This window comes from Periophthalmus magnuspinnatus, chromosome 20 (genome assembly GCF_009829125.3).
Source record: "Periophthalmus magnuspinnatus isolate fPerMag1 chromosome 20, fPerMag1.2.pri, whole genome shotgun sequence".
NCBI lineage: Eukaryota > Metazoa > Chordata > Actinopteri > Gobiiformes > Gobiidae > Periophthalmus > Periophthalmus magnuspinnatus.
This window is the reverse complement of record NC_047145.1, coordinates 23,862,470-23,889,747: the sequence shown is the minus strand read 5'-3', so window position 1 is coordinate 23,889,747 and position 27,278 is coordinate 23,862,470. Positions and strand designations below refer to the sequence as shown.

Genomic DNA, 27,278 nt, shown 5'->3' with positions numbered 1-27,278 from the left:
TGCTGCTGATTTCATCAAATTAGTTGAGCTACGACAGGTGAGCTGTCTCTCAAATAACATTACAGTCACAAGTGACGCTAGCATTAGCGTTAGTATTAGTATTAGCATTAGCCAACAGTTTTTCAGTGAGTCACTCTCACCTTTTTGTGTAAAATCAAACTCTCAAACAGGACCGTGAACGCTCAGACTGATCACAGGCTCCTGAACATGTGCTGCTTAAATTTATATTTTTTATCTTAAACCGTATCATAGTTATTGCGTGTGCATTGTGTCGCCAAGGTGACTGCTGAAAGTTCCATGACAGACAAATAGGCAGAACACCCCCGGCATGATGCCACAGCAAAGTATCAATAGCCTCCCACAGTAGGGCATAAAACTATTCTGTCTCCATGGAGAATGTTTCGAAGTTTAACTTTCTGTTTCCATGGAATCAGTCAGTCAGGTTACATACTGTGCTTTAATGTCCTGGTCTGGTCCACATGACTCTTACGTGTTTAAGCCGTGTTGTATGATGTTCAGGCACAGAGCTGCAGCTGTGTTTTGTGTCATTCACACAGACTCATACTTTTCACAAAGTTCACTCAATGACTCCTGAGCTTCCTGTTCTGGGGGCGGTGCTTATGTAACGTCTCAGGAGGGAAACGCCGGTCGACCAATCCCCTACAGGGTTCAGTCCAGGTGTGCATCATGGGAAAAAGAACAGTAAACAACAAACAAATGAGGAGGAGGAGAAGGAGAAAGAGGGAGAGAGAAAGACAGAGAGAGAGACGGACGGAGAGAGCGAGCAAGGGAGAAAGACAGAGTGAGGGAGAGAGAAAAAAAGACAGAGAGGGAGAGATGGTGGGAGAGAGAGAGTGAGGGAGAGAAAAAGACAGAGAGAGGGAGAGATGGTGAGAGAGAGAGTGAGGGAGAGAAAAAGAGAGAGGGAGAGACGTGGGAGAATGAAGGAAAGAGAGGGTGAAGGAAAGAGAGGTGAGAGAGGGGTGATAAACATCTACATACAGTGCAAATGTGAGTCATTCTGATCAGTATGGGCAGAATGACACCAGTGCACCCGGGGGGGTGTGGGTGGTGTCCTGCTCAAAGGCACGTGGGCATCAGACTCTGACGTCCACTCTGTGACCTATGGCCTGAGTGCGGCTTTAGGGATAAACTATACTGTGTCTCTGTTTCCTGTCAGAATGATTCACAGTGAAAAAGTCTCAGTTCTATATATTTGTTTGTCTGTTTGTCTGTCTATAGACAGACAGACATCTATCATGTCTCTTTCTCTTTGTCTGTCTGTGTATCATGTCTGTCTATAGATCTATCATATCTATTTATCTATCTCTCTAGTTATAAAGTGAATGTTTTCCAGGTCCCGACTTCGTCCACTGAGCTAAGCACGATGCTGCTGCCTCGACCCTCGTCCAATCACAGCTCAGAGAGACGGGGGCGGACCCTAAGTGCTGCAAGCTGTCTCACAGACGCCATGGAGGGTACGAACAGCCAATCAGAGTGCAGGAATGTGTTATACAGCCAATCAGAGTACAGGAATACTATCAAACAGCCAATCAGAGCACGACATTATTACCATACAGCCAATCAGAGCACAGGAAAAACAGCCAATGAGAGTGCAGGGTGCACTTTGCAGCCAATGATCAAAATACAGGGATTTACAGACAGCCAACCAGATTTAAAATTCTGCAGTCCCATGTGAGCTCTAACGAGCACCTGCTGCTTTAAAAGGGCGACAGGTGAATGAGCTCATTAAAAGCTCGGACTTTCATCTGGGGGCAGGACTTTAAACAGTGTTTTCTATTCACCTGAACTGCCAGGTCTAAGAAACAGACTTCTGACAAGACAAAGTGAATTTAGAGCTCGAATTAGAACAAAAACACATCCAGTTTTACTTTTACTTTCTGTTTTTACATCAGAGGCTCCATTTTCCCCAAACACAGTCCTGACAAACACAGACACAGTGTTAGTTGTTATTCTTCCAAATTTAGATTTTTGACAATATATTTTTTCACATGAGGTTAAGGTCAGGATTAGGATCAGGGTTGGGTTTAGGACCAGGTAAGTTTATGGTTTTGGGACTGACTGAGGTTTGGCAAAACTGAGCTGTGATGATTTAGACCAAAGAAAATGATAAAGATTTGTATTAAGTGAATTTAACGGATCACAAACATATACAAACATACTGTCAGAGTGACTGAACCTGAACATCTGCTGTAAGTGCATCTGCTCATTATGAAATGAACTCTCTATGGAAAATACAGCACGCAGCAGTGTGTTAGCTTTGACTGACGTGGAACGCTAAGTCCCACCCCCAGGTGAAATGCTAAGTATTTGGGCAGTCCTAACAGGTGAACATGTTGGACTGGTAACATTTTCATGTAATAGATATTATTTAAATAAATGCTTCTGTTCCTCTGGTGTTGCTCAGAGCTAGAAGAGACTCACGGCCGCCGCTGCCCCCCCTGCTGGTACGTGCTGGCACAGCGTTTCCTGGTGTGGGAGTGCTCCCCCTCCTGGCTGCGGCTGAAGGCGGCGGTTAATGTTATGGTAATGGACCCTTTTCTGGACCTGGCCATCACGGTCTGCATCGTCCTCAACACGCTGTTTATGGCCATGGAGCACTACCCTATGACGGACGAGTTCAACAGCATGCTGTCCATCGGAAACCTGGTAAGAACCAAACCGGGTCTAAACCGGGACTAAACCAGGTCTAAAGCAGATGTAAACCAGGTCTAAAGCAGGTCTAAACCAGGTCTAAAGCAGGAATGAACTGCGACTAAACCAAGTGTACACTGAGACTAGAACTAAAGCACTACCCTATGACTTCAACATGCTGTTTATCGGGAACATGGTAAGAACTAAACCAGGTCTAAAGCAGGTCTAAAGAAGTTCTAAACCATGGCTAAATCAGGGCTAATGCTGGTATAAACAAGGTCTAAACCAGGACTAAACCAGATATAAATCAGAATCATGTTTGATTTCCACATTATCTAATGTAAAACATGTAAAACAGACTAACAGCTTGAGGACTGTCCAGCTCAGGTCTGGAGACGGTCCATATTTAGCATCTTTTTCCTGGATGTTATATGCACTTATAATGACAGAAGCAGAGGAAGCACAGAGTTATATACATTTATATAGTATTAGTATTTCAGTTGATTTAAGTTTAGTAGACGCCCCGCCCATCTCTGTCTCCACACTCTACATACACTCCACACTATTTCCTACTTATCACTAAGTAGGGGTCACGACATTTTTAGTGGTGTCCAAATGTCCAGTGAGTGAAAATGTAGTGCACTCAAAACTTCCCACAATGCATCTTGAAAAGTAGTGGGCATAGGTGGTCACTAGATCGCTCAATATAGACCACAATGCATTGCGAGAGTTGGAAAAACACCACAGACAGTGACAGAGTTCTTTAAGTGGACACAACATGACTGAAGCAGAGTGCTGCTTTATCACACTGTTCATCCTGATTATGAATAAAACACTCTTAAATAAACGTTATGGTGTAAAGATGCTAGCATTAGCCACTTAGCTTAGCCTGAGCTGTTAAAAGATCAATAATTTCCACATATCAGAGAAAAAGCAAATGACCCAGTCTGTTTATATGAGATCCAGAGATTGACATGTGTGGTTATTATTAGTGCATAAAGACTTGTGTCAGTGCAATCTGATCATTATTTACGATAGAAATCAACTTTTATCAGAGTTTAGCCTTTAGACCTTTCTTCATCTAGACCCAGAGTTACGTGATCCAAGTGTAGTGTAGTGTCCGAATCTCGCTACACCTGAGTGGACTGACTATAGAGTCCAGTAAAGGGCGTATGAATGAGGGATTAGGGGCTAGAGGGGACATTCAGACTCAGCCTCTGTCTCTCTGTTTGTCTCTGTGTTTGTCTCTCTGTCTCTGTGTTTGTCTCTGTGTTTGTCTCCATCTCTGTGTTTGTCTCTCTGTCTCTATGTTTGTCTCTGTGTTTGCCTCCCTCTCTCTGTGTTTGTCTCTCTGTCTCTGTGTTTGCCTCTGTGTTTATCTCTGTCTCTGTGTGTTTGTCTCACTGTCTCTGTGTTTGTCTCCCTCTCTCTGTCTTTGTCTCCCTGTCTCTGTGTTTATCTCTCTATCTCTGTGTTTGTCTCTGTGTTTGTTTCCCTGTCTCTGTGTTTGTCTGTCTCTGTGTTTATCTCTCTGTTTCTGTGTTTGTCTCCCTTTCTCTGTGTTTGTCTCTCTGTCTCTGTGTTTGTCTCTCTGTCTCTGTGTTTGTCTCCCTGTCTTTGTGTTTGTCTCTCTGTCTCTGTGTTTGTCTCTCTGTCTCTGTGTTTGCCTCTGTTTGTCTCTGTCTCTGTGTTTGTCTCCCCGTCTCTGCTTTTGTCTCCCTGTATCCGCGTTTGTCTCTCTGTCTCTGTCTTTTCGCGCACGTATTTCATTTGTTGATGTTGTTTTGTGGCTGGGGGCGGGGCATTATTCATGGGGTTTCCTTTTCTGTACTTCCTGGAGGCGACTCTCGAAGCCGATTGGCCGATCTATGCTAATGCACACGCTAAAGGCTAACGCTAACAACTCACCTGAAGACGACAGGTGTCACGCTGCATTAGGAAAGAGAAGAGAGGGAGAGGAGAGGGTGAAGGAGAGGAAGAGCAATAGAGAAAGAGAGAGAAAAGTGAAGAGGAGGAGAGAGGAATTAATTCAGTCATAATTCAGTCCTGGTCCAGTCCTGGTCCAGTCCTGGTCCAGTCCTGGTCCAGTCCTAGTCCAGTCCTGGTCCAGTCTTGGTCCGGTCCTCAGTCCCTCTTTGCTCTGTGGCTCTGGCCCTGCAGCAGTGAGACTTCTTTGGTTCATCAGAGCTTGTTTCGAGCAGAGTGTCGTCTTAATGAAGTGCTTTTGTTTGGACCGAGGCTGCGTCCTCCAGATAAACTCCCACAATGCACTGCTCACTATGACCTTGCTCAGGGGCACGTGGGCACTGGACTCAAACCCACAACTAACCCGATGTGACGCTGAACTTACTGACTCCAGAGAAAAGACCAGAGTTAAAGCCGGACTCTAGACCTACAGCTATCAGCACGAAATATGTAAATATACAGATCAACTGTAATCTGACTGAGCGCGTAGCTGTGTGACCAGAGGGAGTCCTGGTTTAGTCCTGGTTTAGTCCTGGTTTAGTCCTGGTTTAATCCTGGTTTAGTCCTGGTTTAGTCCTTGTTTAGTCCGGGTTTAGTCCTGGTTTAGTCCTTATTTAGTCCTTGTTTAGTCCTGGTTTAGTCCTGGTTTAGTCCTGGTTTAGTCCTGGTTTAGTCCTGGTTTAATCCTGGTTTAATCCTGGTTTAGTCCTGGTTTAGTCCGGGTTTAGTCCTGGTTTAGTCCTTGTTTAGTCCTTGTTTAGTCCTGGTTTAATCCTGGTTTAGTCCTGGTTTAGTCCTGGTTCAGTCCTGGTTCAGTCCTGGTTTAATCCTGGTTTAGTCCTGGTTTAGTCCTTGTTTAGTCCGGGTTTAGTCCTGGTTTAGTCCTTATTTAGTCCTTGTTTAGTCCTGGTTTAGTCCTGGTTTAGTCCTGGTTTAGTCCTGGTTTAATCCTGGTTTAATCCTGGTTTAGTCCTGGTTTAGTCCGGGTTTAGTCCTTGTTTAGTCCTTGTTTAGTCCTGGTTTAATCCTGGTTTAGTCCTGGTTTAGTCCTGGTTCAGTCCTGGTTCAGTCCTGGTTTAATCCTGGTTTAGTCCTGGTTTAGTCCTGGTTCAGTCCTGGTTTAGTCCTGGTTTTGTCCTGGTTTAGTCCTGGTTCAGTCCTGTATGTAATAATACTAATAATACTGATGTTGCTGAGGAGTTTTGTCTGTGCTGACTCAGGGGCAAGAACAGCTGTTCCCCAAAACACACAAAGACTAAACACGCACAGGCACACCCACACACACACACACGCACACATGCACGTGCACACCCACATGCACACACACACATGCACGTGCACACTCTCACACACACACACACACACACACACACGGGCAGGCTCATTTGAGCTCACACACACACGTACACGCTCACACTGTGCTCAAACACCCACAAGAACCAAATTGTTTGAACTTTAAAGGAGATATTAAAGGAGACACATTCAGCAAAATGGACTTTTCAGAGTGAGGGTTATACTTGTTTCCTCCTTATTGACCCTCTGAAGTTGTATTTAGAGTGATTCATGCGTGCTTCCCCCTACCCCCCAGACACGCCCACTGCTATGTGCTTCAGTTTCCCCCATCAACCCAAAACATGCAACACAGATCAAACCCTCCAGCTGAGGACGTCCTGACCAAAACTAGACCAAGATCTGGAGATGAGTCCCACTGCTCCTGACAGGTTTAACCCAGAGACACCGAAGAATGGGTCAAATGCAGGTTTAACGCAGAGACACTGAAGGATGGGTCAAATACAGGTTTAACCCAGAGACACTGAAGGATGGGTCAAATGCAGAGGCCACATTTCCCTATGGGGACAATAAAAGTGCACCTGAAACTTAATCTTAAAGTCTCTGTACCTGATTTTTTGTGTCTTAAAGACGTAAAAAACAAAACCAGTTTATTTTAAACCATTTGCAGTGGTCCTGAATTATTCCTCACTTACATTATACATTCTGACCATTCTAATTATTCACCATGATGAGTTTATAAGCACTTTTCACAACTCTCAGAGACCAGAGCAGTGTTTTGTTGTCAAGGTCGTCAATGCTAACAACAACTAGCATGCTAACACCCGCTTCCTGATTATCGGACAATAAAACACTTTATGATTAGATGCAGACAACTGTTTATTCTGTATATCTGTACTGGGACAAGTCAAGACAGTCAAGTACAGGAGCAGTTTTATTACTTTAGACTCATCTTTACACCTCCTGTAGTTTGCTCGTCTGTGTACTTGTATTGACACTTTACAGCTGATGTCATCAACATTCTATTTGTGGGTGTGATGCTAACTGTAGGCACCGCTCTATCTGAGGCTTTGCTAGACTTCAATCAGAGTTTATTTTAACACAATCTGGCGATAAAGAAATGACTTAGTTGGAATTACAGCAGATGAGCTGATCTGTGCTATTAAACAAGTCCCTCTAAAATAACATTACAGTCACAAGCTTGCTAGCATTAGCATTAGCCAACAGTTTTTCAGTTAGTCACTCTCACATTTTTGTTGAAACTCCAAAACTGGACCATGACCATGAACTTTTTTGACAGTTTTTGCTAATGTGTGCATTGTGTCTCCATGGTAACTGCTGGACATTCCACCATAGAGACTCATATAGAATCCACCAGTGGGATGTCAGTGCAAAAATATTAATAATGTGTACCTGCTTCTTTAGGTTTTCTCTGGGATCTTCACGGCTGAGATGGTTTTGAAGATCATCGCGTTGGATCCGTACTTTTATTTCCAAACTGGGTGGAACATCTTTGACAGCATCATCGTCTGCCTCAGCCTCATGGAGCTCGGACTGTCCGACGTGGAGGGACTGAGTGTGCTCCGGTCCTTTAGACTGGTGAGTGTAAGACCAGGACTAGACCAGGACTAGACCAGGACTAGACCAGGACTAGATTCAGACTAAATCAGGACTAGACCAGGACTAGACCAGGACTAGACCAGGACTAGACCAGGACAACAGCTAGACTAGCACTAGGACTGAGACAGGTGAATGCTGGTTGAGACCTTAGTTTGTTCAGGGGTCAGACCAGGTGGTGCATGAGGCTCTCTGCAGTTTGAGTATTAGAGTTTAGTGACAAATCTACTCGTGTGTCTGTCCTTTGGGTTAATTATTTAGAACTGTTTTATTCTGGGTTTATTTCACCTGCGTGCGGTCAGGGCAATCAAGGCAAGCAGTGCTTGTCCAATAAATCTAAAATCATTGTGTGTCAAAAGTATAATTAAATTGTTTTGTAATATATCCAAATAATCCAGTTTCCCCTTCACTTCTGCCTGTTTGAAGCATGGTTAAAGTCACAGTGTCCTGTCACATGTCTGACCAGTGCACCACATGTGCGTCTCACATGTGTAGAGCTGTCACATATGCCTCATATTGTTTCCTGATGCATACTGATACTTTCATAGATACAGTAGTCCTGAAGGCTCAGCTGCATAAATGAGGAGCAGGACAAATCTGTGAAGAAACAAACAGCCCTGTTTGCAGAGTGTGGAATACTGTCCTGTATGTACAAATATGAATGAACTATGCAAGTCTAGGCTTCTCTAATGTGACTAATGTTAATATGTAAAATAAATTTACTCATTTGCTTTTAGTTTGAATAAAACGTGGTGTTGTATTGATGTCCACTCCAGCTTGAGGGTAAAAGTCATCGCTCGCTACTGGTTTATTCTCATTTCAAACCTGATTTAACCCTAATTTAAGCCTGACACAGTCCTGTTTAGATTTGATTCTACTCTGAAAGACAAATATTATGTTTGAGAACCGCTGCTCTACTGTGAGAAAACTCTAGTCACGAATAAGGTTATAAACTTCATAAACCTCATGTGTCTGCTCCTCTTTCCCACATGTCTTATACTTGTTCATGTTTCGTCCTGTTTCAGCTTCGTGTGTTTAAACTGGCTCGTTCTTGGCCCACTCTGAACACTCTGATAAAGATCATTGGAAACTCCATGGGCGCACTCGGGAATCTAACCCTCGTCCTCGCCATCATCGTCTTCATCTTCGCTGTGGTTGGGATGCAACTCTTTGGCAAAAACTACCAGGTAAATCTGCCCTTACACCACCCTGACCCCGCCATCCAGAGGGGGTTGAGGAGCCAGTAATTCTACAAGTAAGAGTAATGTTACTTCAGAATAATATTACTCAAGTAGAAGTAAAAGTATGTCGCTAGAAAAGTACTATATTTTCCTGACTGACCGGAGTATAAATTGTACCAGTGAAAAAATTCATAATAATGAAGAAAAAAACATTTATAAGCCACACTGGACTATAAGTTGCATTTTTTGTTGAAATTTAGTTTACAAAATTCCAGACCAAGAACAGACATTTTATCTTTAAAGGCAAGTTATAATAATAACAATACAATAGAGAGTACAGCACGCTAACCTAACACATTTATATCTATTCAGCCACATGAAGCATAGACAGAACTGAATACGTGTCTGGTTTGTTAATGTGAGATGTTAACAGTTAATCAGATAGGCTATGCTAACGTAACACATGTGGCTGGTCCACAAACACAAGAGACACGAGAGTTGTTTTCACTGATGTTTACTGTGGTCTTACTTCTTCATCACAGTTCACACCATAGAACGAGCAAACACATCAAATATAACATAAGCTCTGGCTCATTTCACATATACACACAAAACTGTAAATGAATGCATGGAAAATATACACACCACTTTGGCCTGTGAGTAAACAAACCGGTGAACCCAAAACTTAATATTTTACTTTTCAATTGTTTCCTAAATAGTGCTCTGTCGGATAAGACAGGTTCACATTAGTGTAAAAGGCTGAACCGGACAACAGGAAGTAGTTTTCGTGACCTTTAACTAGACTTAAGACAAACTAAACATTTACAATATTGTTCCAAATGAAAAATGTATCACCTTTATGGTCTTATGAATGAAGAGGAAATAAATAAGGGGAAAGTTAATTGAAATATATCAAAGAAAACAAGTCATACTGTCATACTGGTGCAAGCCTGAAGTGCCCTCGTGCTGCTGTCAGTGTGACATTACTGAAGATGTGAAATAATCTATTTTAATAATTTCACATATAAGTCACATCTGAGTATAACTCGCACCCCTGGACAAAATATGGAAAATGTGTGACTTATAGTCCAGAAAACACGGTACTCTGAAAAGTATTCATATAACTTTTTTTTTAAAGAGTTACTCAGATAAATGTAACAAAGTCCTCTGCTGCCCTCTCACCTGTGGGTATGTCAGAATTCACCAGAGAGTATTTGGAATGGTTTCTGGTTTAAAAAAGAAAGTGAAATCTAATCTAGTATTTGAATGAAAAATAGAGAATATAAGTAAGAACTGAACCTGAGCCTGAGTGTGAGAGTGAGCTTACGGGGTACTCAAGGCAGTGAATATCGTGATCCACGTCTCTACTCACTCAGGCCTGCATTTCCCTAAATCTAACTCTGTGTATAACCCCCATAGATTGTATAAATGGATATAGCTAACATGCTAGCCACTGTGTTCCAACCGTGAAGTCAGCATAGGTACAAAGTGGTCCCTTCATGCTCTGGTTGCAATTCACTTCCTATTAAAAAACGTCACCCCTCTCTCTCTGTTACTGCTGCTGTCAGACTTGTCATTTTGATCTAAAAATCTTCATATTAACCCACTCTACATTGTCCTGTTTTTTTTTATTTCACTATTTTGTCTCTAACTCAAGATATGAACATTAATAACAGACAAATCAGCCGCCTTTTTGCCCGAGGTAACTCCCGCTATCGCTAGCAACAGGTTTGATTGACAGCGTACCATCAACAATCTCGCTCCGGATTGGCTCTTTGGTTGCTATGATACTTGTGGTCCTAATTTCTAATCTAGAATCTGCTCCAAATTTGCCCCATAACCGCTAGCCTTGATTAGCTAACCATTTGGAGCTGAACGCTGTGGGTGACGTCACACTCACTCCACTTCTTTATGCAGCTTATGATATCACGGTCTCTCCTTGTGCCCCCTACAGGACTGTGTGTGTAAGATCTCCCGAGACTGCTCCCTCCCTCGCTGGCACATGAAGGATTTCTTTCACTCATTCCTGATCGTGTTCCGGGTTCTGTGTGGGGAGTGGATTGAGACCATGTGGGACTGTATGGAGGTCGCCGGCCAACCCCTCTGCATCCTGGTTTTTATGCTCGTCATGGTCATCGGAAACCTCGTGGTGAGTCCTGGTTTAGACCTCGTTTAGTCCTGGTTTAGTCCTAGTTAATTCCTGGTATAGACCTGGTTTAGACCTGGTTTAGTTCTGGTTTAGTCCTGATGTAGTCCTGGTTTAGTCCTAGGCTCATTATGAATTTGTCAAATCATAGTTCCTAGCTCCTAGTCCCTAACTCCTTTACCTTTGGATGTACATCACGGGGTCGACCATAAGAGTCCTAGGCAGCTTCAGCCGTGTTTAGAGAATCTGACCATCGTAACCAGCAGCAGGAACAACAGAGCAGTCACGTGACACTACAGCTGTCATTAAAAAAACTACAACACCCACAAGACACAAAACCATAAGTGCTTGGCTGATTTGACTGAGCATTTCGCCCTAACAGTGTCCTCATATGACTCCAGTGTTTGAACATGAGAAACTACACATCTGTGAAGTTTAAACATAAACCACCTCCCCCGTGTGGATGTGCACAAAGTACAGAACACTGTCCACACTCAGCATCAGCTTCAGCCTCTGTCCTCTCTTCTCTGTCCTCTGTCCTCTCTCCTCTCTTCTCTGTCCTCTCTCCTCTCTTCTCTGTCCTCTCTCCTCTGTCCTCTTTCCTCTGTCCCCTCTCCTCTCTCCTCTGTACTCTGTCTTCTGTCCTCTGTCTTTTCTCCTCTGTCCCTCTCTACATCTCCTCCCACTTACTCCCTCTTTCTTAGTCTGGCTGTTTCAGTTTAGTCTCTCCTCCTTATTGCTCCCCCTTTTCTCCTTCTCTCTCCCTTTTCACTCCTCCCTCTCTCCCTCCCTCGCTCTGTCCATCTCTGAGTCTGTTTCATGGCTGGTTTAGTCCTCTCTCTTCTCCCTGTCTCTTCTCCCTCTCTTCTCCCCCTCTCTTCTCTCCCTCCCTCGCTCTGTCCGCCTCTGAGTCTGTTTCACAGCTGGTTTAGTCCTCTCTCTTCTCCCTCTCTCCTCCCCCTCTCTTCTCTCCCTCCCTCGCTTGGTCCATGTCTGAGTCTGTTTCACAGCTGGTTTAGTCCTCTCTCTTCTCCCTCTCTCCTCCCCCTCTCTTCTCTCCCTCCCTCGCTCTGTCCATCTCTGAGTCTGTTTCATGGCTGGTTTAGTCCTCTCTCTTCTCCCTGTCTCTTCTCCCTCTCTTCTCCCCCTCTCTTCTCTCCCTCCCTCGCTCTGTCCGCCTCTGAGTCTGTTTCACAGCTGGTTTAGTCCTCTCTCTTCTCCCTCTCTCCTCCCCCTCTCTTCTCTCCCTCCCTCGCTTGGTCCATGTCTGAGTCTGTTTCACAGCTGGTTTAGTCCTCTCTCTTCTCCCTCTCTCTTCTCCCCCTCTCTTCTCTCCCTCGCTCTGTCCATTTCTGAGTCTGTTTCACGGCTGGTTTAGTCCTCTCTCTTCTCTCTCTCTTCTCGCCCTCTCTTCTCCCCCTCTCTTCTCTGTCCATCTCAGAGTCTGTTTCACGGCTGGTTTAGTCCTCTCTCTTCTCCCTGTCTCTTCTCCCTGTCTCTTCTCCCTCTCTCTTCTCCCTCTCTTCTCTCCCTCCCTCGCTCTGTCCATCTCTGAGTCTGTTTCACGGCTGGTTTAGTCCTCTCTCTTCTCCCTCTCTCTTCTCCCTCTCTTCTCTCCCTCCCTCGCTCTGTCCATCTCTGAGTCTGTTTCACGGCTGGTTTAGTCCATGATGTAAAGTCATAAGTAGAAAATGGTGGATCAATAACAGTCCATTTGGAGCATTACTCTGAACATTTCACAAACACATTACACTTATCAATACACATCACCACGGAAACCAGGTCTCAGGATCGCAACCGGTCTATGTCCAGGAGGGTCCTAACTCCTTGTTGTAACTTTTCTGGTAAGGAGTACGCCTCCTGCTCGTGTCCATGGAGATTTTATTGCTTAGAAATGATGTTCTGTGGTATAACATTAAACTTATATAATATACATTTACTCAGTTACAGATGGTTTGATAAAAACATACACTGAGCAGGCTCGACTCTCCGCAGATCTTATATGACCTGTGATTTGGACTGGTGCGGTCAAGTGCTTGTCTCCATGGAGATGGGGTTTAAGTTAAAGAGGGGCTATTTCACTTCTAACACATAACATATTTAGATCACCATGTTTGCTTTTATTGTTTTGAAAATGCTATATTCACCGGAAAGAACGGATTAACATGTTTTATAAGTCCTCCCTCTATTTGCTCTCATTGCTAAGTTGCTCCCCCTTCGGAGCACTATCAGAACACAATCAGCTGCATCCCACTAATGAAACTACTGCAATCACATCAGGTTTATCAAGCTGCTGTGTACAGTTCTGTATCATGTTTTTATATATTTATGGAGAATTGTCATGTTGGAGCGTGGGTGATAAAGGCTTGTGGGCGGAGCCTTGTACAGAATCTTACAGCTAACCATAAGGAGAGTTTGAGTAGGACCCGGGAGAGATCGTTCAAATACTCAAACATGCTCTTCAGGCAGGTTTTTGATGAGGGAATAATATTGTAACATGGGAGAACGCTCCAAAAGATAAATTTTGCATAATACCCCTCTTTTCTATTTGAGGTTAGGGTTTAGATTAGGCATATGGAGTATAAGTGAAAAAATGCAACAAAACCCCCCCCCCCCCCGCAGTTGTCAGGTTGTCACTGTGATAAGTCGCATCTGAGTATAAGTCGCACCCCCGGCCAAACTATGAAAAGAAAAAAAAGTGCAGTGTTTGTCGTCCAGAAAATACGGTATATATTGTATGTGTCTGTGTGTCTGTGTGTGGGTGGGGGTGTGTGTGTGTGTGTGTGTGAGCGTGCACATAGGAGGTCCTGTTTCTGGGTGAAGACAGAGCTGTTTTATTTAGTGCTCAGATTACCTGGATCACTTTACACCCCCCCCCCCCCTCTCTCCCTCCTCCCCCTCTCTCATACGCACACAGTGAACCTAAATATTCCATACACCACACACACACACACACACACACACACACACACACCCACACACACACACACACCCACACACACACAGGCTTAACAATGTAGCACTTTAAACCCATCCAGGAATCAGAACATGTTTGTAGAAGGGTTAGCAGCTTTTACACAGAATAAGACCCCATGGAGACACACAGGGAGGGCATCTGACACCTGATCAAGAGCCAGACCTGGTCCAGCTCTGGTTTAGTCCTGGTCCAGACCGGGGGAGTGCTGACCTTTCCTGTTAAAGACTTAGACTGTGCGCTCTGTGAGTTCAGAGCGGTTCTTTTGTGTCTGTCTATAACAGCGTTTACGTGGGCACCTGAGAATACCTCAGCGGGGGACGAGCGGGGGTGAGCGGGCGCGCTTTCTCTCACCTGGAGGAGGGGCAGGGGGGTGTCACCTGGAGGGATGGGGAGTGGGGGGTCGTCAGGTTACAGCGCTTAAACATTGAACACAAGATACACTTACACTGTTAAACTCAAGGAACTTTCAATGAGAGATGCAAGGTTAAACACGACAGCTCCCAAAGCCTCCTGTCCTCTGTCTCTGTGTGTCAGATGCCCTCCCCGTGCATCAGATGCCCTCCCTGTGTCTCCATGTGGTCTTATTCTGTGTAAAAGCTGCTCACCCTATAGATTAGACGTCTACAAAAATACATGTGATTCTTGGATTAGTTTAAAGTTCAGATTTCAGTCTTGCCTCAAACCCTGGACCATGCGCTCTATAATCAGATCATTTTCCTTCTTCAGTCTGATTCTGGCGCTATGGTTTAACCCCTTACACCTCTGCTGCTCTTACAAAGTGGAGGGTATTTCTCTGCCATATTTTTGCTCCAGTTTGCTCCTCTTTTCCTCCCTCCCTCTTTCTCTCTCTTGTATCCCAGTGTGAAATCGTCTCTGTGTGCGTTCTGTAGCAGGTGTATGTGCACGAGCATGTGTCATTGTGTGTGCGTATGTGGTGGCGAGCGTGCACGTTACAGCATGAGCGTGCTCGTGTGCTAACTCAGGGAAACTACAGGAGACTCTCGTTTGTCACATAAACTCACCATCTGGATCAGAGGAGCATAAATCTGCAGCCACACAGCGCACTCGCTCAGCCCTTCACCAACACACAAACAGATTAAGACAATTCGATTATATTTAAAGGCCCACGTTACACTGTCCTCTGCTCTGTGTTATAATGGTGTTTCCTCATCGCAAAACAAAAACAAAATGAAAAACAAAAGGTAAAAAGTAGCTGTTAACTTTAAAACTACCGCTTCATGACATCACGAGGTGGAACAGAGCATTTTGAGCTATGGAGATGTAAACTGACTAATAATAAAGTGTTACTCAAACATGTGTGAATGAAACAAAACACAACTCCAGGTCTGTTTATGAGGAGGTAACAGCGTTAGAACATGACTTAAAGCTCACGAGAGTCCATTTGTGTAATGCAAGAGCTTTAAATTCACATAAACAGGTTCTTATGTCATTGGACTGCATTTCCCAGACATCTTTGCACCTCACTGGTTTATGTCAGCAGGTGTCCATGAATCTTGTTTGTGTTCTTAACGAGGGGTATTATGCCATTCAACCATGTTATAATGTTGTTCCCTCATCAAAACCCTGCCCGACGAGGTTTTAAGTGTTATCCATGCACGTTTGAGTATTTTAGTTATCTCTCCGTATTCAGCTGTCAGATTCTGTACAAGGCTCCGCCCATAAGTCTACATTACCCATGCTCCCACATGACAATTCTTCATAAATATACAAAAACATGATACAAAACTGTACATGGGAACTTGATAAACCTGATGTGATGTGCAGGAGTTTCATTAGTGGGATAGACGCTGACTGTGCTCTGAAGGGGGATTGACTAAGCATAGGGAGCAAATGGAGGGGGAAATCAGAGCATCAAAAACTAAAGTGTTAATATGTTGTTTTTGGTGAATATAGGATTTTCAAAACAATAAAAGGCTAAATAAATATGTTATGTGCAGTTAATACTCCATTGTAGTAAAATATTCATTCTTTAAAGTCACAAACTGCTAAACTAAATCAGGACTAAAGCAGGTCTAAACTGGAACTAAACCAAAACCAAGACTAAACTAGGACTACACCAGACGAAAACAAGGACTATAACATGGCTCAACCTGGACTTAACCAGGTTCAAAACAGATCTCAACCAGGACTAAACCCGGTCTGAACCTGGTCTAAAGAAAGTCTACACTCTGTCTTTAAATGCATTTGTTTCTCCATCCCTGCTCTCAGCGTGTGGGGTTTCCCGCGCTCCAAAGCAGTGGTTTGTCCACTTTGATTTAAATAAAGACGACAGCTGTCACATGACTCAGTCTTGGTCTAGTCCTGGTTTAGTCCTGGTTTTTGCTAAGTAGGACTTTGGGGTTAGTTCAGTTCAAAGTTCTGGTCTTCAGTCTGGACTAAAACTTTACCGATCTGGTTTAATTCTGGTTCAGTCCGGGTTTAGTCTTGCTTTAGACCTGGTTCAGTCCTGTTTTAATTGTGGTTTAGTCGTGGTTTAGTTCTGGTTTAGTCCTGTACTCTGAGGTGAATGTGAGCAGTGCTTAAAGATCGGTTACACTTTACATTATTCACTACTGACCCACACATAGCTACAGTAGAACTAAACCAGGTCTAAACCAGGTCTAAACCAGGTCTAAACCAGGTCTAAACCAGGTCTAAACCAGGTCTAAACCAGGTCTAAACCAGGTCTAAACCAGGACTAAACAAGGACTGAACCAAGACTAAACCAGGACTAAACAAGGACTGAACCAGGACTAAACCAGGACTAAACAAGGACTGAACCAAGACTAAACCAGGACTAAACAAGGACTGAACCAGGACTAAACCAGTCTTTGCATAAAAATGTTCTATAGTCTTTAACAGTTAATAAAATAATCAGTTAATGGACAGTTGTGGACTCTCTGGACTCTGTGGACACTGTGGACTTTCTGGACTCTGGACTCTGTGGATTGTGGACCTTCTGGACTCTGTGGACTCTCTGGATTTTGTGGAATCTGTGGACTCTGTGGACTCTCTGGACTCTCTCAACTCTGTGGGCTGTCTGGACTTTATGGACTCTGTGGACTTTGGACTCTGGACTTTGTGGACTCTGGGGACTTTATGGACTCTGTGGATTTTGTGGACTGTTGACTCTGTGGACTGTGGACTCTGTGGATTGTTGACTTTGTGGACTCTGTGGACTTTGTGGACTCTGGACTCTGTTGACTCTGTGGACTGTGGACTCTGTGGATTGTTGACTTTGTGGACTCTGTGGACTTTGTGGACTCTGGACTCTGTTGACTCTGTGGACTGTGGACTCTGTGGATTGTTGACTCTGTGGACTCTGTGGACTATGAACTCGGTGAACTCTGTGGACTCTGTGGACTGTGGATTCTGTGGACTCTGGACTCTGTGGACTCTGTGGTCTGTGGAGTCTGTGGATTGTGGACTCTGTGGATTCTGTGGACTCTGTTGACTCTCTCGACTCTCTCGACTCTGTGGACTGTGGACTCTGTGGACCATGGACTCTGTGGACTCTGTGGACCGTGGACTCTCTGGACTCTGTGGACCGTGGACTCTGTGGACTCTGTGGACCGTGGACTCTCTGGACTCTGTGGACCGTGGACTCTGTGGACTCTGTGGACCGTGGACTCTCTGGACTCTGTGGACTGTGGACTCTGTGGACCGTGGACTCTGTGGACCGTGGACTCTGTGGACTGTGGACTCTGTGGACCGTGGACTCTTGACTCTCTGGCTCTGAGGCCTGTGGTCCAGAGCTGGTCAGATTCATTGATCTGTTTGTTATATAACTCCAACAAAGGCACACAAGTCAATACATGGTCAACAAGCTTCTGACCCTCCTCCCTCTGACCATCCCTCCCCCCTACTGATCCCTCCTTCCTCTGACTCTTCCCATATGTTACCCCGCCCACTATGACCCCTGTGACCTCTTACCTCAACTGCCCCTCCCCATCTGCCCCCCCTTCTGCCCCCTTCCCTATGTGATCTCATCAATTTTGACCCCCTCCGACCCCTCCCCTGTGTGACTCCGCCTTCTATGACCCCTCCCTTGTGTTACCCCTCCCCTTATGCCCCCTCTGACCCCGCCCCCTGCTAAAACTAAATCTGAACTGGTTTGAGACCTGGTCCTGGTCAGATCAGACCTGGTCTCAGTTTAAGTCTGAGTGAAAACAGATGGATGATGTCACAGCGGAGGTTCGACCAATCACATGAGCTCTTTCAATAAACTGCTACTGACCAATGAGAGCGGGCGCTGAGCCCACACAGGTCCATTCACAAAACCACAGCATACAGCGCCCCCTGCTGGGTTAGAGAGGCTCATATTACTTCATACAAACAAATAAAATATTCTGCTTTCACCCATCAACCAGAGGCTCACTGGTCTGAACCTCGCCCAGATATAGTAATGTTACCCTCATCTCTCTCCCTCTCTCCCTCTCTCCCTCTCTCCCTCTCTTCCTCTCTTCCTCTCCCTCTCTCCCTCTCTCTTCCTCTCTTCCTCTCTTCCTCTTTTCCTCTCTTCCTCTTTTCCTCTCTCCCTCTCTCAATCTCTCCCTCTCTCCCTCTCTTCCTCTCTCCCTCTCTTCCTCTCTCCCTCTCCTCCTCTCTTCCTCTCTCCCTCTCTTCCTCTCTTCCTCTCTCCCTCTCTTCCTCTCTCCCTCTCTCCCTCTCTTCCTCTCTCCCTCTCTTCCTCTCTCCCTCTCCTCCTCTCTCCCTCTCTTCCTCTCTCCCTCTCTTCCTCTCTCCTCTCTCCCTCTTCCTCGCTCCCTCTTTTCCTCTCTCCCTCTCTTCCTCTCTCCTCTCTCCCTCTTCCTCTCCTCCTCTCTTCCTCTCTCCCTCTCTTCCTCTCTCCCTCTCTCCCTCTTCCTCTCTCCCTCTCTCCCTCTCTTCCTCTCTCCCTCTCTCCTCTCTCCCTCTCTCCCTCTCTTCCTTTCTCCCTCTCTCCCTCTCTTCCTCTCTTCCTCTCTCCCTCTCTCTCCCTCTCTTCCTCTCTTCCTCTCTCCCTCTCTCCTCTCTTCCTCTCTCCCTCTCTCCCTCTCTTCCTCTCACATGTTGTTCTTTTGTTCCAGGTGTTAAACTTGTTCCTGGCGTTGCTCCTCTCCTCCTTCAGCTCTGATAACCTCTCAGCTCCAGACGACGATGGAGAAATGAACAACCTGCAGATTGCCATCAAACGTATCGGCACCGGAGTCAGCTGGTGTAAAGACCAGGTACTGCCCCTGTTAGATACCCCCCAGAGAGGTACTCCCCCAGACCAGGTACTGCCCCTGTTAGATACCCCCCCAGAGAGGTACTCCCCCAGACCAGGTACTGCTCCAGAGCAGGTCTTGTGTACCACGTGAGGAGAGTAGCTAAAGCAGAGCACAGGAGAAGTTTATTTACATCAGAACAAGAGCCAGTACTGCAGACATGACCCCTCAGCACGATGATCTAGTACAGTCCAGTCTGGCCGCGCTTATGTTGTAGGGAGTATTATACCTCTGATGACGTAGGCCGAGATAACCAGGCCTGAGGTAGTGACAGCCCTCAGAGCAGTCGTCCTGTTGTGTTGCAGGTGCTGGACTTCTTTAACGGGAATCTGAAGAAGAGGAGAGAGAAACGGAGAGAAGCTCAAATCCAGGCTCTGAAACTCAAGAGACTGAGCAGCATCCACACAGAGGCCAACGGAGGAGTTATAGGTACTACTACTACTACTACTACTACTGCTACTACTGCTACTACTACTACTGCTACTACTACTACTACTACTACTACTACTACTACTGCTACTACTGCTACTACTACTACTGCTACTACTACTACTACTACTACTACTACTACTACTGCTACTGCTACTACTTCTACTGCTACTACTTCTAATACTGCTATTACTACTACAGCTACTACTACTACTGCTACTGCTACTCGTGTGTGTTTTTGTTTGTGTGTGTGTTCGTGTGTGTTTTTGTTCATGTGCGTGTTCTTGTGTGTGTGTTCTTGTGTGTTTTTGTTTGTGTGCGTATTTGTGTGTGTTTTTGTTCATGTGCGTGTTCTTGTGTGTGTGTTCTTGTGTGTTTTTGTTCGTGTGCGTATTTGTGTGTGTGTTTTTGTTCATGTGCGTGTTCTTGTGTGTGTGTTCTTGTGTGTTTTTGTTCATGTGCGTGTTCGTGTGTGTGTGTGTGTGTGTGTGTTCTTGTGTGTTTTTGTTCATGTGTGTGTTCTTGTGTGTTTTTGTTCATGTGCGTGTTCTTGTGTGTGTGTGTGTTCTTGTGTGTTGTTGGTCGTGTTTGTGTTCTTGTGTTTTTTGTTTGTGTGTGCGTGTTTGTGTGTGTTCTTGTGTGTTTTTGTTCGTGTGTGTGTTCTTGTGTGTTTTTGTTCGTGTGTGTGTTCTTGTGTGTTTTTGTTCGTGTGTGTTTTTGTTTGTGTGTGTGTTCTTGTGTGTTTTTGTTTGTGTGGGCGTGTTTGTGTGTGTGTGTTCTTGTGTGTTTTTGTTCGTGTGTGTGTTCTTGTGTGTTTTTGTTTATGTGTGCGTGTTTGTGTGTGTGTTCTTGTGTTTTTTTGTTTGTGTGTGTGTGTTCATGTGTGTTGTGTGTTCTTGTGTGTTTTTGTTTGTGTGTGTTCTTGTGTTTTTTTGTTCGTGTGGGCGTGTTTGTGTGTGTGTTCTTATGTGTTTTTGTTCGTGTGTGTGTTCTTGTGTGTTTTTGTTTGTGTGTGTGTTCATGTGTGTGTGTTCTTGTGTTTTTTGTTTGTGTGTGCGTGTTTGTGTGTGTTCTTGTGTGTTTTTGTTCATGTGCGTGTTCATGTGTGTGTTCTTATGTTTTTTTGTTCGTGTGTGTGTTCTTGTGTGTTTTTGTTCGTGTGTGTGTTCTTGTGTGTTTTTGTTCGTATGTGTGTTCTTGTGTGTTTTTGTTCGTGTGTGTGTTCTTGTGTGTTTTTGTTCGTGTGTGTGTTCTTGTGTGTTTTTGTTCGTGTGTGTGTTCTTGTGTGTTTTTGTTCGTGTGTGTGTTCTTGTGTGTTTTTGTTCGTGTGTGTGTTCTTGTGTGTTTTTGTTCGTGTGTGTGTTCTTGTGTGTTTTTGTTCGTGTGTGTGTGTTCTTGGGTTTTTTGTTCATGTGGGCGTGTTTGTGTGTGTGTTCTTTTGTGTTTTTGTTCATGTGCGTGTTCATGTGTGTGTGTTCTTGTGTTTTTTTGTTTGTGTGTGTGTTTGTGTGTGTTCTTGTGTTTTTTTGTTTGTGTGTGCGTATTTATGTGTGTTCTTGTGTGTTTTTGTTCATGTGCGTGTTCATGTGTGTTCTTCTGTTTTTTTGTTCATGTGTGCGTGTTTGTGTGTGTTCTTGTGTGTTTTTGTTCATGTGTGTGTTCTTGTGTTTTTTTGTTTGTGTGTGCGTGTTTGTGTGTGTTCTTGTGTTTTTTTGTTTGTGTGTGCGTGTTTGTGTGTGTTCTTGTGTTTTTTTGTTCGTGTGTGCGTGTTTGTGTGTGTTCTTGTGTGTTTTTGTTCGTGTGTGTGTTCTTGTGTGTTTTTGTTCGTGTGTGTGTGTTCTTGTGTGTTTTTGTTCGTGTGTGTGTTCTTGTGTGTTTTTGTTCATGTGTGTGTTCTTGTGTTTTTTTGTTCGTGTGTGCGTGTTTGTGTGTGTTCTTGTGTGTTTTTGTTCGTGTGTGTGTTCTTGTGTTTTTTTGTTCGTGTGTGCGTGTTTGTGTGTGTTCTTGTGTGTTTTTGTTCGTGTGTGTGTTCTTGTGTGTTTTTGTTCGTGTGTGTGTTCTTGTGTGTTTTTGTTCGTGTGTGTGTGTTCTTGGGTTTTTTGTTCATGTGGGCGTGTTTGTGTGTGTGTGTTCTTTTGTGTTTTTGTTCATGTGCGTGTTCATGTGTGTGTGTTCTTGTGTTTTTTTGTTTGTGTGTGTGTTTGTGTGTGTTCTTGTGTTTTTTTGTTTGTGTGTGCGTATTTATGTGTGTTCTTGTGTGTTTTTGTTCATGTGCGTGTTCATGTGTGTTCTTCTGTTTTTTTGTTCATGTGTGCGTGTTTGTGTGTGTTCTTGTGTGTTTTTGTTCATGTGTGTGTTCTTGTGTTTTTTTGTTTGTGTGTGCGTGTTTGTGTGTGCGTGTTTGTGTGTGTTCTTGTGTTTTTTTGTTTGTGTGTGTTCTTGTGTGTTTTTGTTCATGTGCGTGTTCATGTGTGTGTGTGTTCTTGTGTTTTTTGTTTGTGTGTGCGTGTTTGTGTGTTTTTGTTCATGTGTGTGCGTGTTAATTTGTGTGCGTGCTCTCAGGTCGTCACGTGGAGAAGTACGTGGCCTCAGATGACAGCTACATGACCAACGCCTCCCTGACCCTCAGTGTGCCCATCGCCCCGGGAGAGTCCGACATCGAGTTCCCCGAAGAGGAGGAGGAGGAGGCCAGTGATGAAGAGCAGGAGCCCGACACGGTGAGAGAAACAGGCTAAAAACGCATCAAAAGCATGCTAAAAAGACACTAAAAACACGCTAAAAACATGCTAAAAACACTCTAAAACTACACCTAAACACAGAGGTGGAGATCGATGAAGAGCAGGAGCCCGAGAAACAGGCTAAAAACACGTCAAAAACATGCTAAAAATATGATGAAAACATGATAAAAGCATGCTAAAAATATGATGAAAACATGATAAAAGCATGCTAAAAACATGCCACAACAACATCCAAATACAGAGGAGGTGGAGGAGAAGAGCAACAAAGAGCAGGAGCCTCATTTCGGAACGGAGAAGCACTAAAAACATGACCCTACACCACAGTGAGTTTGGACCCAGTAGGGACTGTCTGTGTGAAGTTTTGCGTGTTCTCCCTGTGTATGGATGAATTTCTTCCCTTATCAAACTTAAACTCTGGGTATTTTACGACAATTCTCCATAAATATACAAAACATGATCCAAAGCTACACAGCAACTTCATAAACCTCATGTGCAGTAGTTTCATTAGCGGGACGATTGTGTTGTGATAGAGCTTTGAAAGAGGAGTGACTTAGAGCAGAGAGCAAAAGGAGGAGAGACTCCTCAGACTCCCCTTCAAAAACTAAAGTTAAACGTATAAAACATTTCAATACGCTGTTTTGGGTGAATATAGCATTTTAAAAACTCTTAAAGGTTGGGTCAGTTGCAGGTTTAACCCAGAGACCTTAAAGGGTCAAATGCAGAGGACCCATTTTTTATCTTCACCTTTGACCCGGGGACTTTATGGCTGTGCGGTGAGAGGCTAACCACTCTGCCACTGCCCTGTGTGTTTGTGTGAAACAGCTCCAGACTCTAACAGGAGCAGACAGAATGAGAGCTCGTCACCTCAGCCTCCACTCATCAGCAAAACACACATGCAACGCTCAGATGCCCTCCCAGACCCCTGTGTCCCTGTGTGTCAGATGCCCTCCTTGTGTGTCAGATGCCCTCCTTGTGTGTCAGGTGCCCTCCCTGTGTGTGTCAGATGCCCTCCCCTGTGTGTCAGATGCCCTCCCCGTGTGTCAGATGCCCTCCCCGTGTGTCAGATCCCCTCCCCGTGTGTCAGATGCCCTCCCCGTGTGTCAGATGCCCTCCCTGTGTGTCAGGTACCCTCCCTGTGTGTGTGTGTGTGTCAGATGCCCTCCCTGTGTGTGTGTCAGATGCCCTCCCCTGTGTGTCAGATGCCCTCCCCGTGTGTCAGATGCCCTCCCTGTGTGTCAGATGCCCTCCCTGTGTGTGTCAGATGCCCTCCCCGTGTGTCAGATGCCCTCCCTGTGTGTATGGTCACATATAGCTCTTCCCTAGGGTCAGTTCTTTGTCTGTGTTGAAAGGCGTCTCTCTCAGTTCCATGAGCGGCTCTTATATAACAGTGATGTGGATGTAAACATGTCACTCTGAGTTTAGCACAGACTAAAACACACTCACCAGTATTTTACCCACACAAACCTGTGCGACCACCGGCACTAAGAACTGTCCCTCTCACTCATTTTTACCACCCAAAACATCACAACTTCAGCCAACTTCAGCCTGTGCACACACACATCTTATCGTTTTATGGATTTTTGTTTTACCGTGGTTTAGTCCCGGTTTAGTCCTGGTTTAGTCCTTAATTTAGTCCTGCTTTAGTCCTGGTTCAGACCTGCTTTAATCCTGGTTTAATCCTGCTTTAGCCCTGCTTTAGTCCTGGTTTAATCTTTAATTTAGTCCTGGTTTAGTCCTGGTTTAGTCTTGGTTTAGTCCTGGTTTAGTCCTGGTTCAGTCCTGCTTTAGTCCTGGTTTAATCTTTAATTTAGTCCTGGTTTAGTCCTGGTTTAGTCTTGGTTTAGTCCTGCTTTAGCCCTGGTTTAGTCCTGGTTTAGTCCTGCTTTAATCTTTAATTTAGTCCTGCTTTAGTCCTGCTTTAGTCCTGCTTTAGTCTTGCTTTAGTCTTGCTTTAGTCCTGATTCAGACCTGCTTTAGTCCTGCTTTAGTCCTGGTTTAGTCCTGGTTCAGTCCTGCTTTAGTCCTGGTTTAATCCTGGTTTAGTCCTGGTTTAGTCCTGCTTTAGTCCTGCTTTAGTCCTGGTTTAATCCTGGTTTAGTCCTGGTTTAGTCCTGGTTTAGTCCTGCTTTAGTCCTGGTTTAGTCCTGGTTCAGTCCTGCTTTAGTCCTGGTTTAATCCTGGTTTAGTCCTGGTTTAGTCCTGCTTTAGTCCTGCTTTAGTCCTGGTTTAATCCTGGTTTAGTCCTGGTTTAGTCCTGCTTTAGTCCTGCTTTAGTCCTGGTTTAATCCTGGTTTAGTCCTGGTTTAGTTCTGCTTTAGTCCTGCTTTAGTCCTGGTTTAGTCCTGGTTTAGTCCTGGTTCAGTCCTGCTTTAGTCCTGGTTTAGTCCTGCTTTAGTCCTGGTTTAGTCCTCCTGGTTTAGTCCTGGTTTAGTCCTGGTTCAGTCCTGCTTTAGTCCTGGTTTAGTCCTGCTTTAGTCCTGGTTTAGTCCTGGTTCAGTCCTGCTTTAGTCCTGGTTTAGTCCTGCTTTAGTCCTGATTTAGTCCTGGTTTAGTCCTGGTTCAGTCCTGCTTTAATCTTTAATTTAGTTCTGGTTTAGTCCTGCTTTAGTCCTGGTTTAGTCCTGGTTCAGTCCTGCTTTAGTCCTGCTTTAGTCCTGGTTTAGTCCTGGTTTAGTCCTGGTTTAGTCCTGCTTTAGTCCTGATTTAGTCCTGGTTTAGTCCTGGTTCAGTCCTCCTTTAGTCCTGCTTTAGTCCTGGTTTAGTCCTGGTTCAGTCCTGCTTTAGTCCTGCTTTAGTCCTGCTTTAGTCCTGGTTCAGTCCTGGTTCAGTCCTGGTTCAGTCCAGCTTTAGTCCCTGTTATATTATCTCTGTCTAAAACGGTATCAGTTTTGCTGTTTATTACAAACATGTGATTTATGAAGAGTTTAAAACATGACGAAGCAAAATCCACAGTGACCCGGAATCAGAGCATGACTCAGCAATATACAGCCGCACAAGGACAGACACAAGTGTACTTAGAATAAGGTTTAAAGCAGACATATTGTGCTTGTGTGCGCTCTATAGTTATAATCTATGACACCCGTGGATCATTATGTTTTTGGACATTTTAACTCACAATATTCATCTAAAACCACTCAGAGAAAGTTTGCTGACTTCCGCGTTAGAAAATTGCGGTGCCCAGTGTGAGCTGACATCACTGTAAACATCATCACAACTAAGCGCCGCACGCCGTCGTCCTGTGGATAGCTGCACATCACACCAGCGAGGAGCCGATTAAGAAAATAAAATTTGAGAACCAGGTGTGTACGTCAAAGTGAGCGTGTACCGGTGAAAATGGGGATTGATCGGCAAAATGGCATCTTGAAAATATGCGATTAAAGATGACTCAGACATGAATCATTACAATTACAAGTCCAGAGGGTGAATGGTGCGGGGAAACAACTATAACATGATTAAAGCTCTGAAAAGCAGAATAGATCTTATTTAATATACTTTTGTAATACTATGCAATAATACTAACTGTACACCAGCCCTGACCCTCATGAAGACAGACCTGTATGTCCTAAGAATAATGTTTAAAGGCCCATATCACACTATTTTCTCATCTGATGTAACGTTTCCTCATCACAAACAGACCTCGAATTGTGTTTTGTTTCATTCACACATGTTTGAGCAACACTTTATCATTAATCTGTCTACATCTACCACCTTGTGATGTCATGAAGTGGTAGTTTTAAAGTTAACCAGGTCTGTTTTTGTGTAGTATACGATCTTTAATGTACTAATATAGCTCACACATAACATTTGTCCTGTTGCATGATGGGAAGTGAAGTGTAGTCCATATTCTGCAGCTGCACACAGACAAAACATCTGTGTGAACTCTTCTTTCATGTCCCAGCCTCATGTGACCCCTATGTGACCTCTGCCTGACCCCTGACCCCTGCTGCACATGTGAGGGCGTGGCAGCTGCAGCTTTGATTCTGCTGAACTTAAAAGAAGCAAATCCACCCGTCTGCTCCTCTGTCCCAGGATTAAAGCGGACATATAGTGTTTGTGTCTCCATACCTATAATCTATGACACCCGTGGATCATTATGTTATCATTTTATATATTTTTTATCGCAATAGTCATGCAAAACGACAACTGCGGGGCCCAATGGGAACTGACGTCGCTGTAAATGTCATCACAACAAAACGCTGCATGCTGTTGGCGCCCCCAGTGGAAAGGTTCGCATCACTGTAGGGAGCAGCGGGTTTTTTGTTTCTTTTGCACCAAAATGACTAAGCAACGCTGCCGAATACTACACACATCACTGATTAAGAAACTAAAACTGGAGAAGGATGTCAGTACAGTGCAGTGGGCGTGTACCGGAGGAGATGAAAACAGGAGTTGGTCGGAAAAGTGGCGTCTTGAAAATAAACAATAAAGATGACTCAAATATGCACAAGTCTCTCCAAATACAAGTTCAGGTGTGCAAATGTGAGAGAAAAAAAACAATAACATGGTTAAAAGGTCTGAAAAGTCCATTTTGGTCTTGTCTCCTCTCTATCTCTCTCTCTCCTCTCTTTTCTCTCACTTCTCTCCCCTCTGTCTCTCCCCTGTCTCCGCTCTTCCCTCTGTATTCTCTTATGTATATGTATATGTATATGTATATGTATATGTATATGTATATGTATATGTATATGTATATGTATATATTTGGAGGGCACATATGTGTTTATGTATGTCTTTGTCATAAAGTGCGGTGAGTGTTGGTCTGATCAGTCACACTTATGTAACGCTGTAACCTGCGACACAGCAGTGCGAGGATTAGACCAGCGCTCTGAGAAGCTGCTCAAACACAAGTGTGCACTCATAATGTTTATTTTATCCTCACATATGTGCTAATGCTTAATATTGATACTTTGCAGCGGATGCCATCAACATTCCCTGGGGGTGTGATGCTAACTGTAGGCACTGCACTGTCTGAAGCTTGTTAGACTTTAATCTGATATTTATTTTAACTTAATCTGACTGTAAAGAACTGACTTA

At 44.4% G+C, this 27,278-nt stretch overlaps 1 protein-coding gene across 1 annotated transcript in view; it reads left to right on the top strand.

Moving 5' to 3' along the window:
* Positions 1-27,278, top strand: part of LOC117388146 (sodium channel protein type 4 subunit alpha B-like) — a 132,010-nt gene that overhangs the window by 65,895 nt on the left and 38,837 nt on the right. The window contains exons 17-24 of the mRNA XM_055230170.1: positions 1,358-1,478; positions 2,429-2,670; positions 7,336-7,509; positions 8,553-8,714; positions 10,663-10,857; positions 18,901-19,041; positions 19,386-19,509; positions 22,072-22,226. Of these exons, the coding sequence (XP_055086145.1) occupies positions 1,358-1,478; positions 2,429-2,670; positions 7,336-7,509; positions 8,553-8,714; positions 10,663-10,857; positions 18,901-19,041; positions 19,386-19,509; positions 22,072-22,226 (1,314 nt within the window). The remainder of the gene's footprint in view (positions 1-1,357; positions 1,479-2,428; positions 2,671-7,335; positions 7,510-8,552; positions 8,715-10,662; positions 10,858-18,900; positions 19,042-19,385; positions 19,510-22,071; positions 22,227-27,278) is intronic.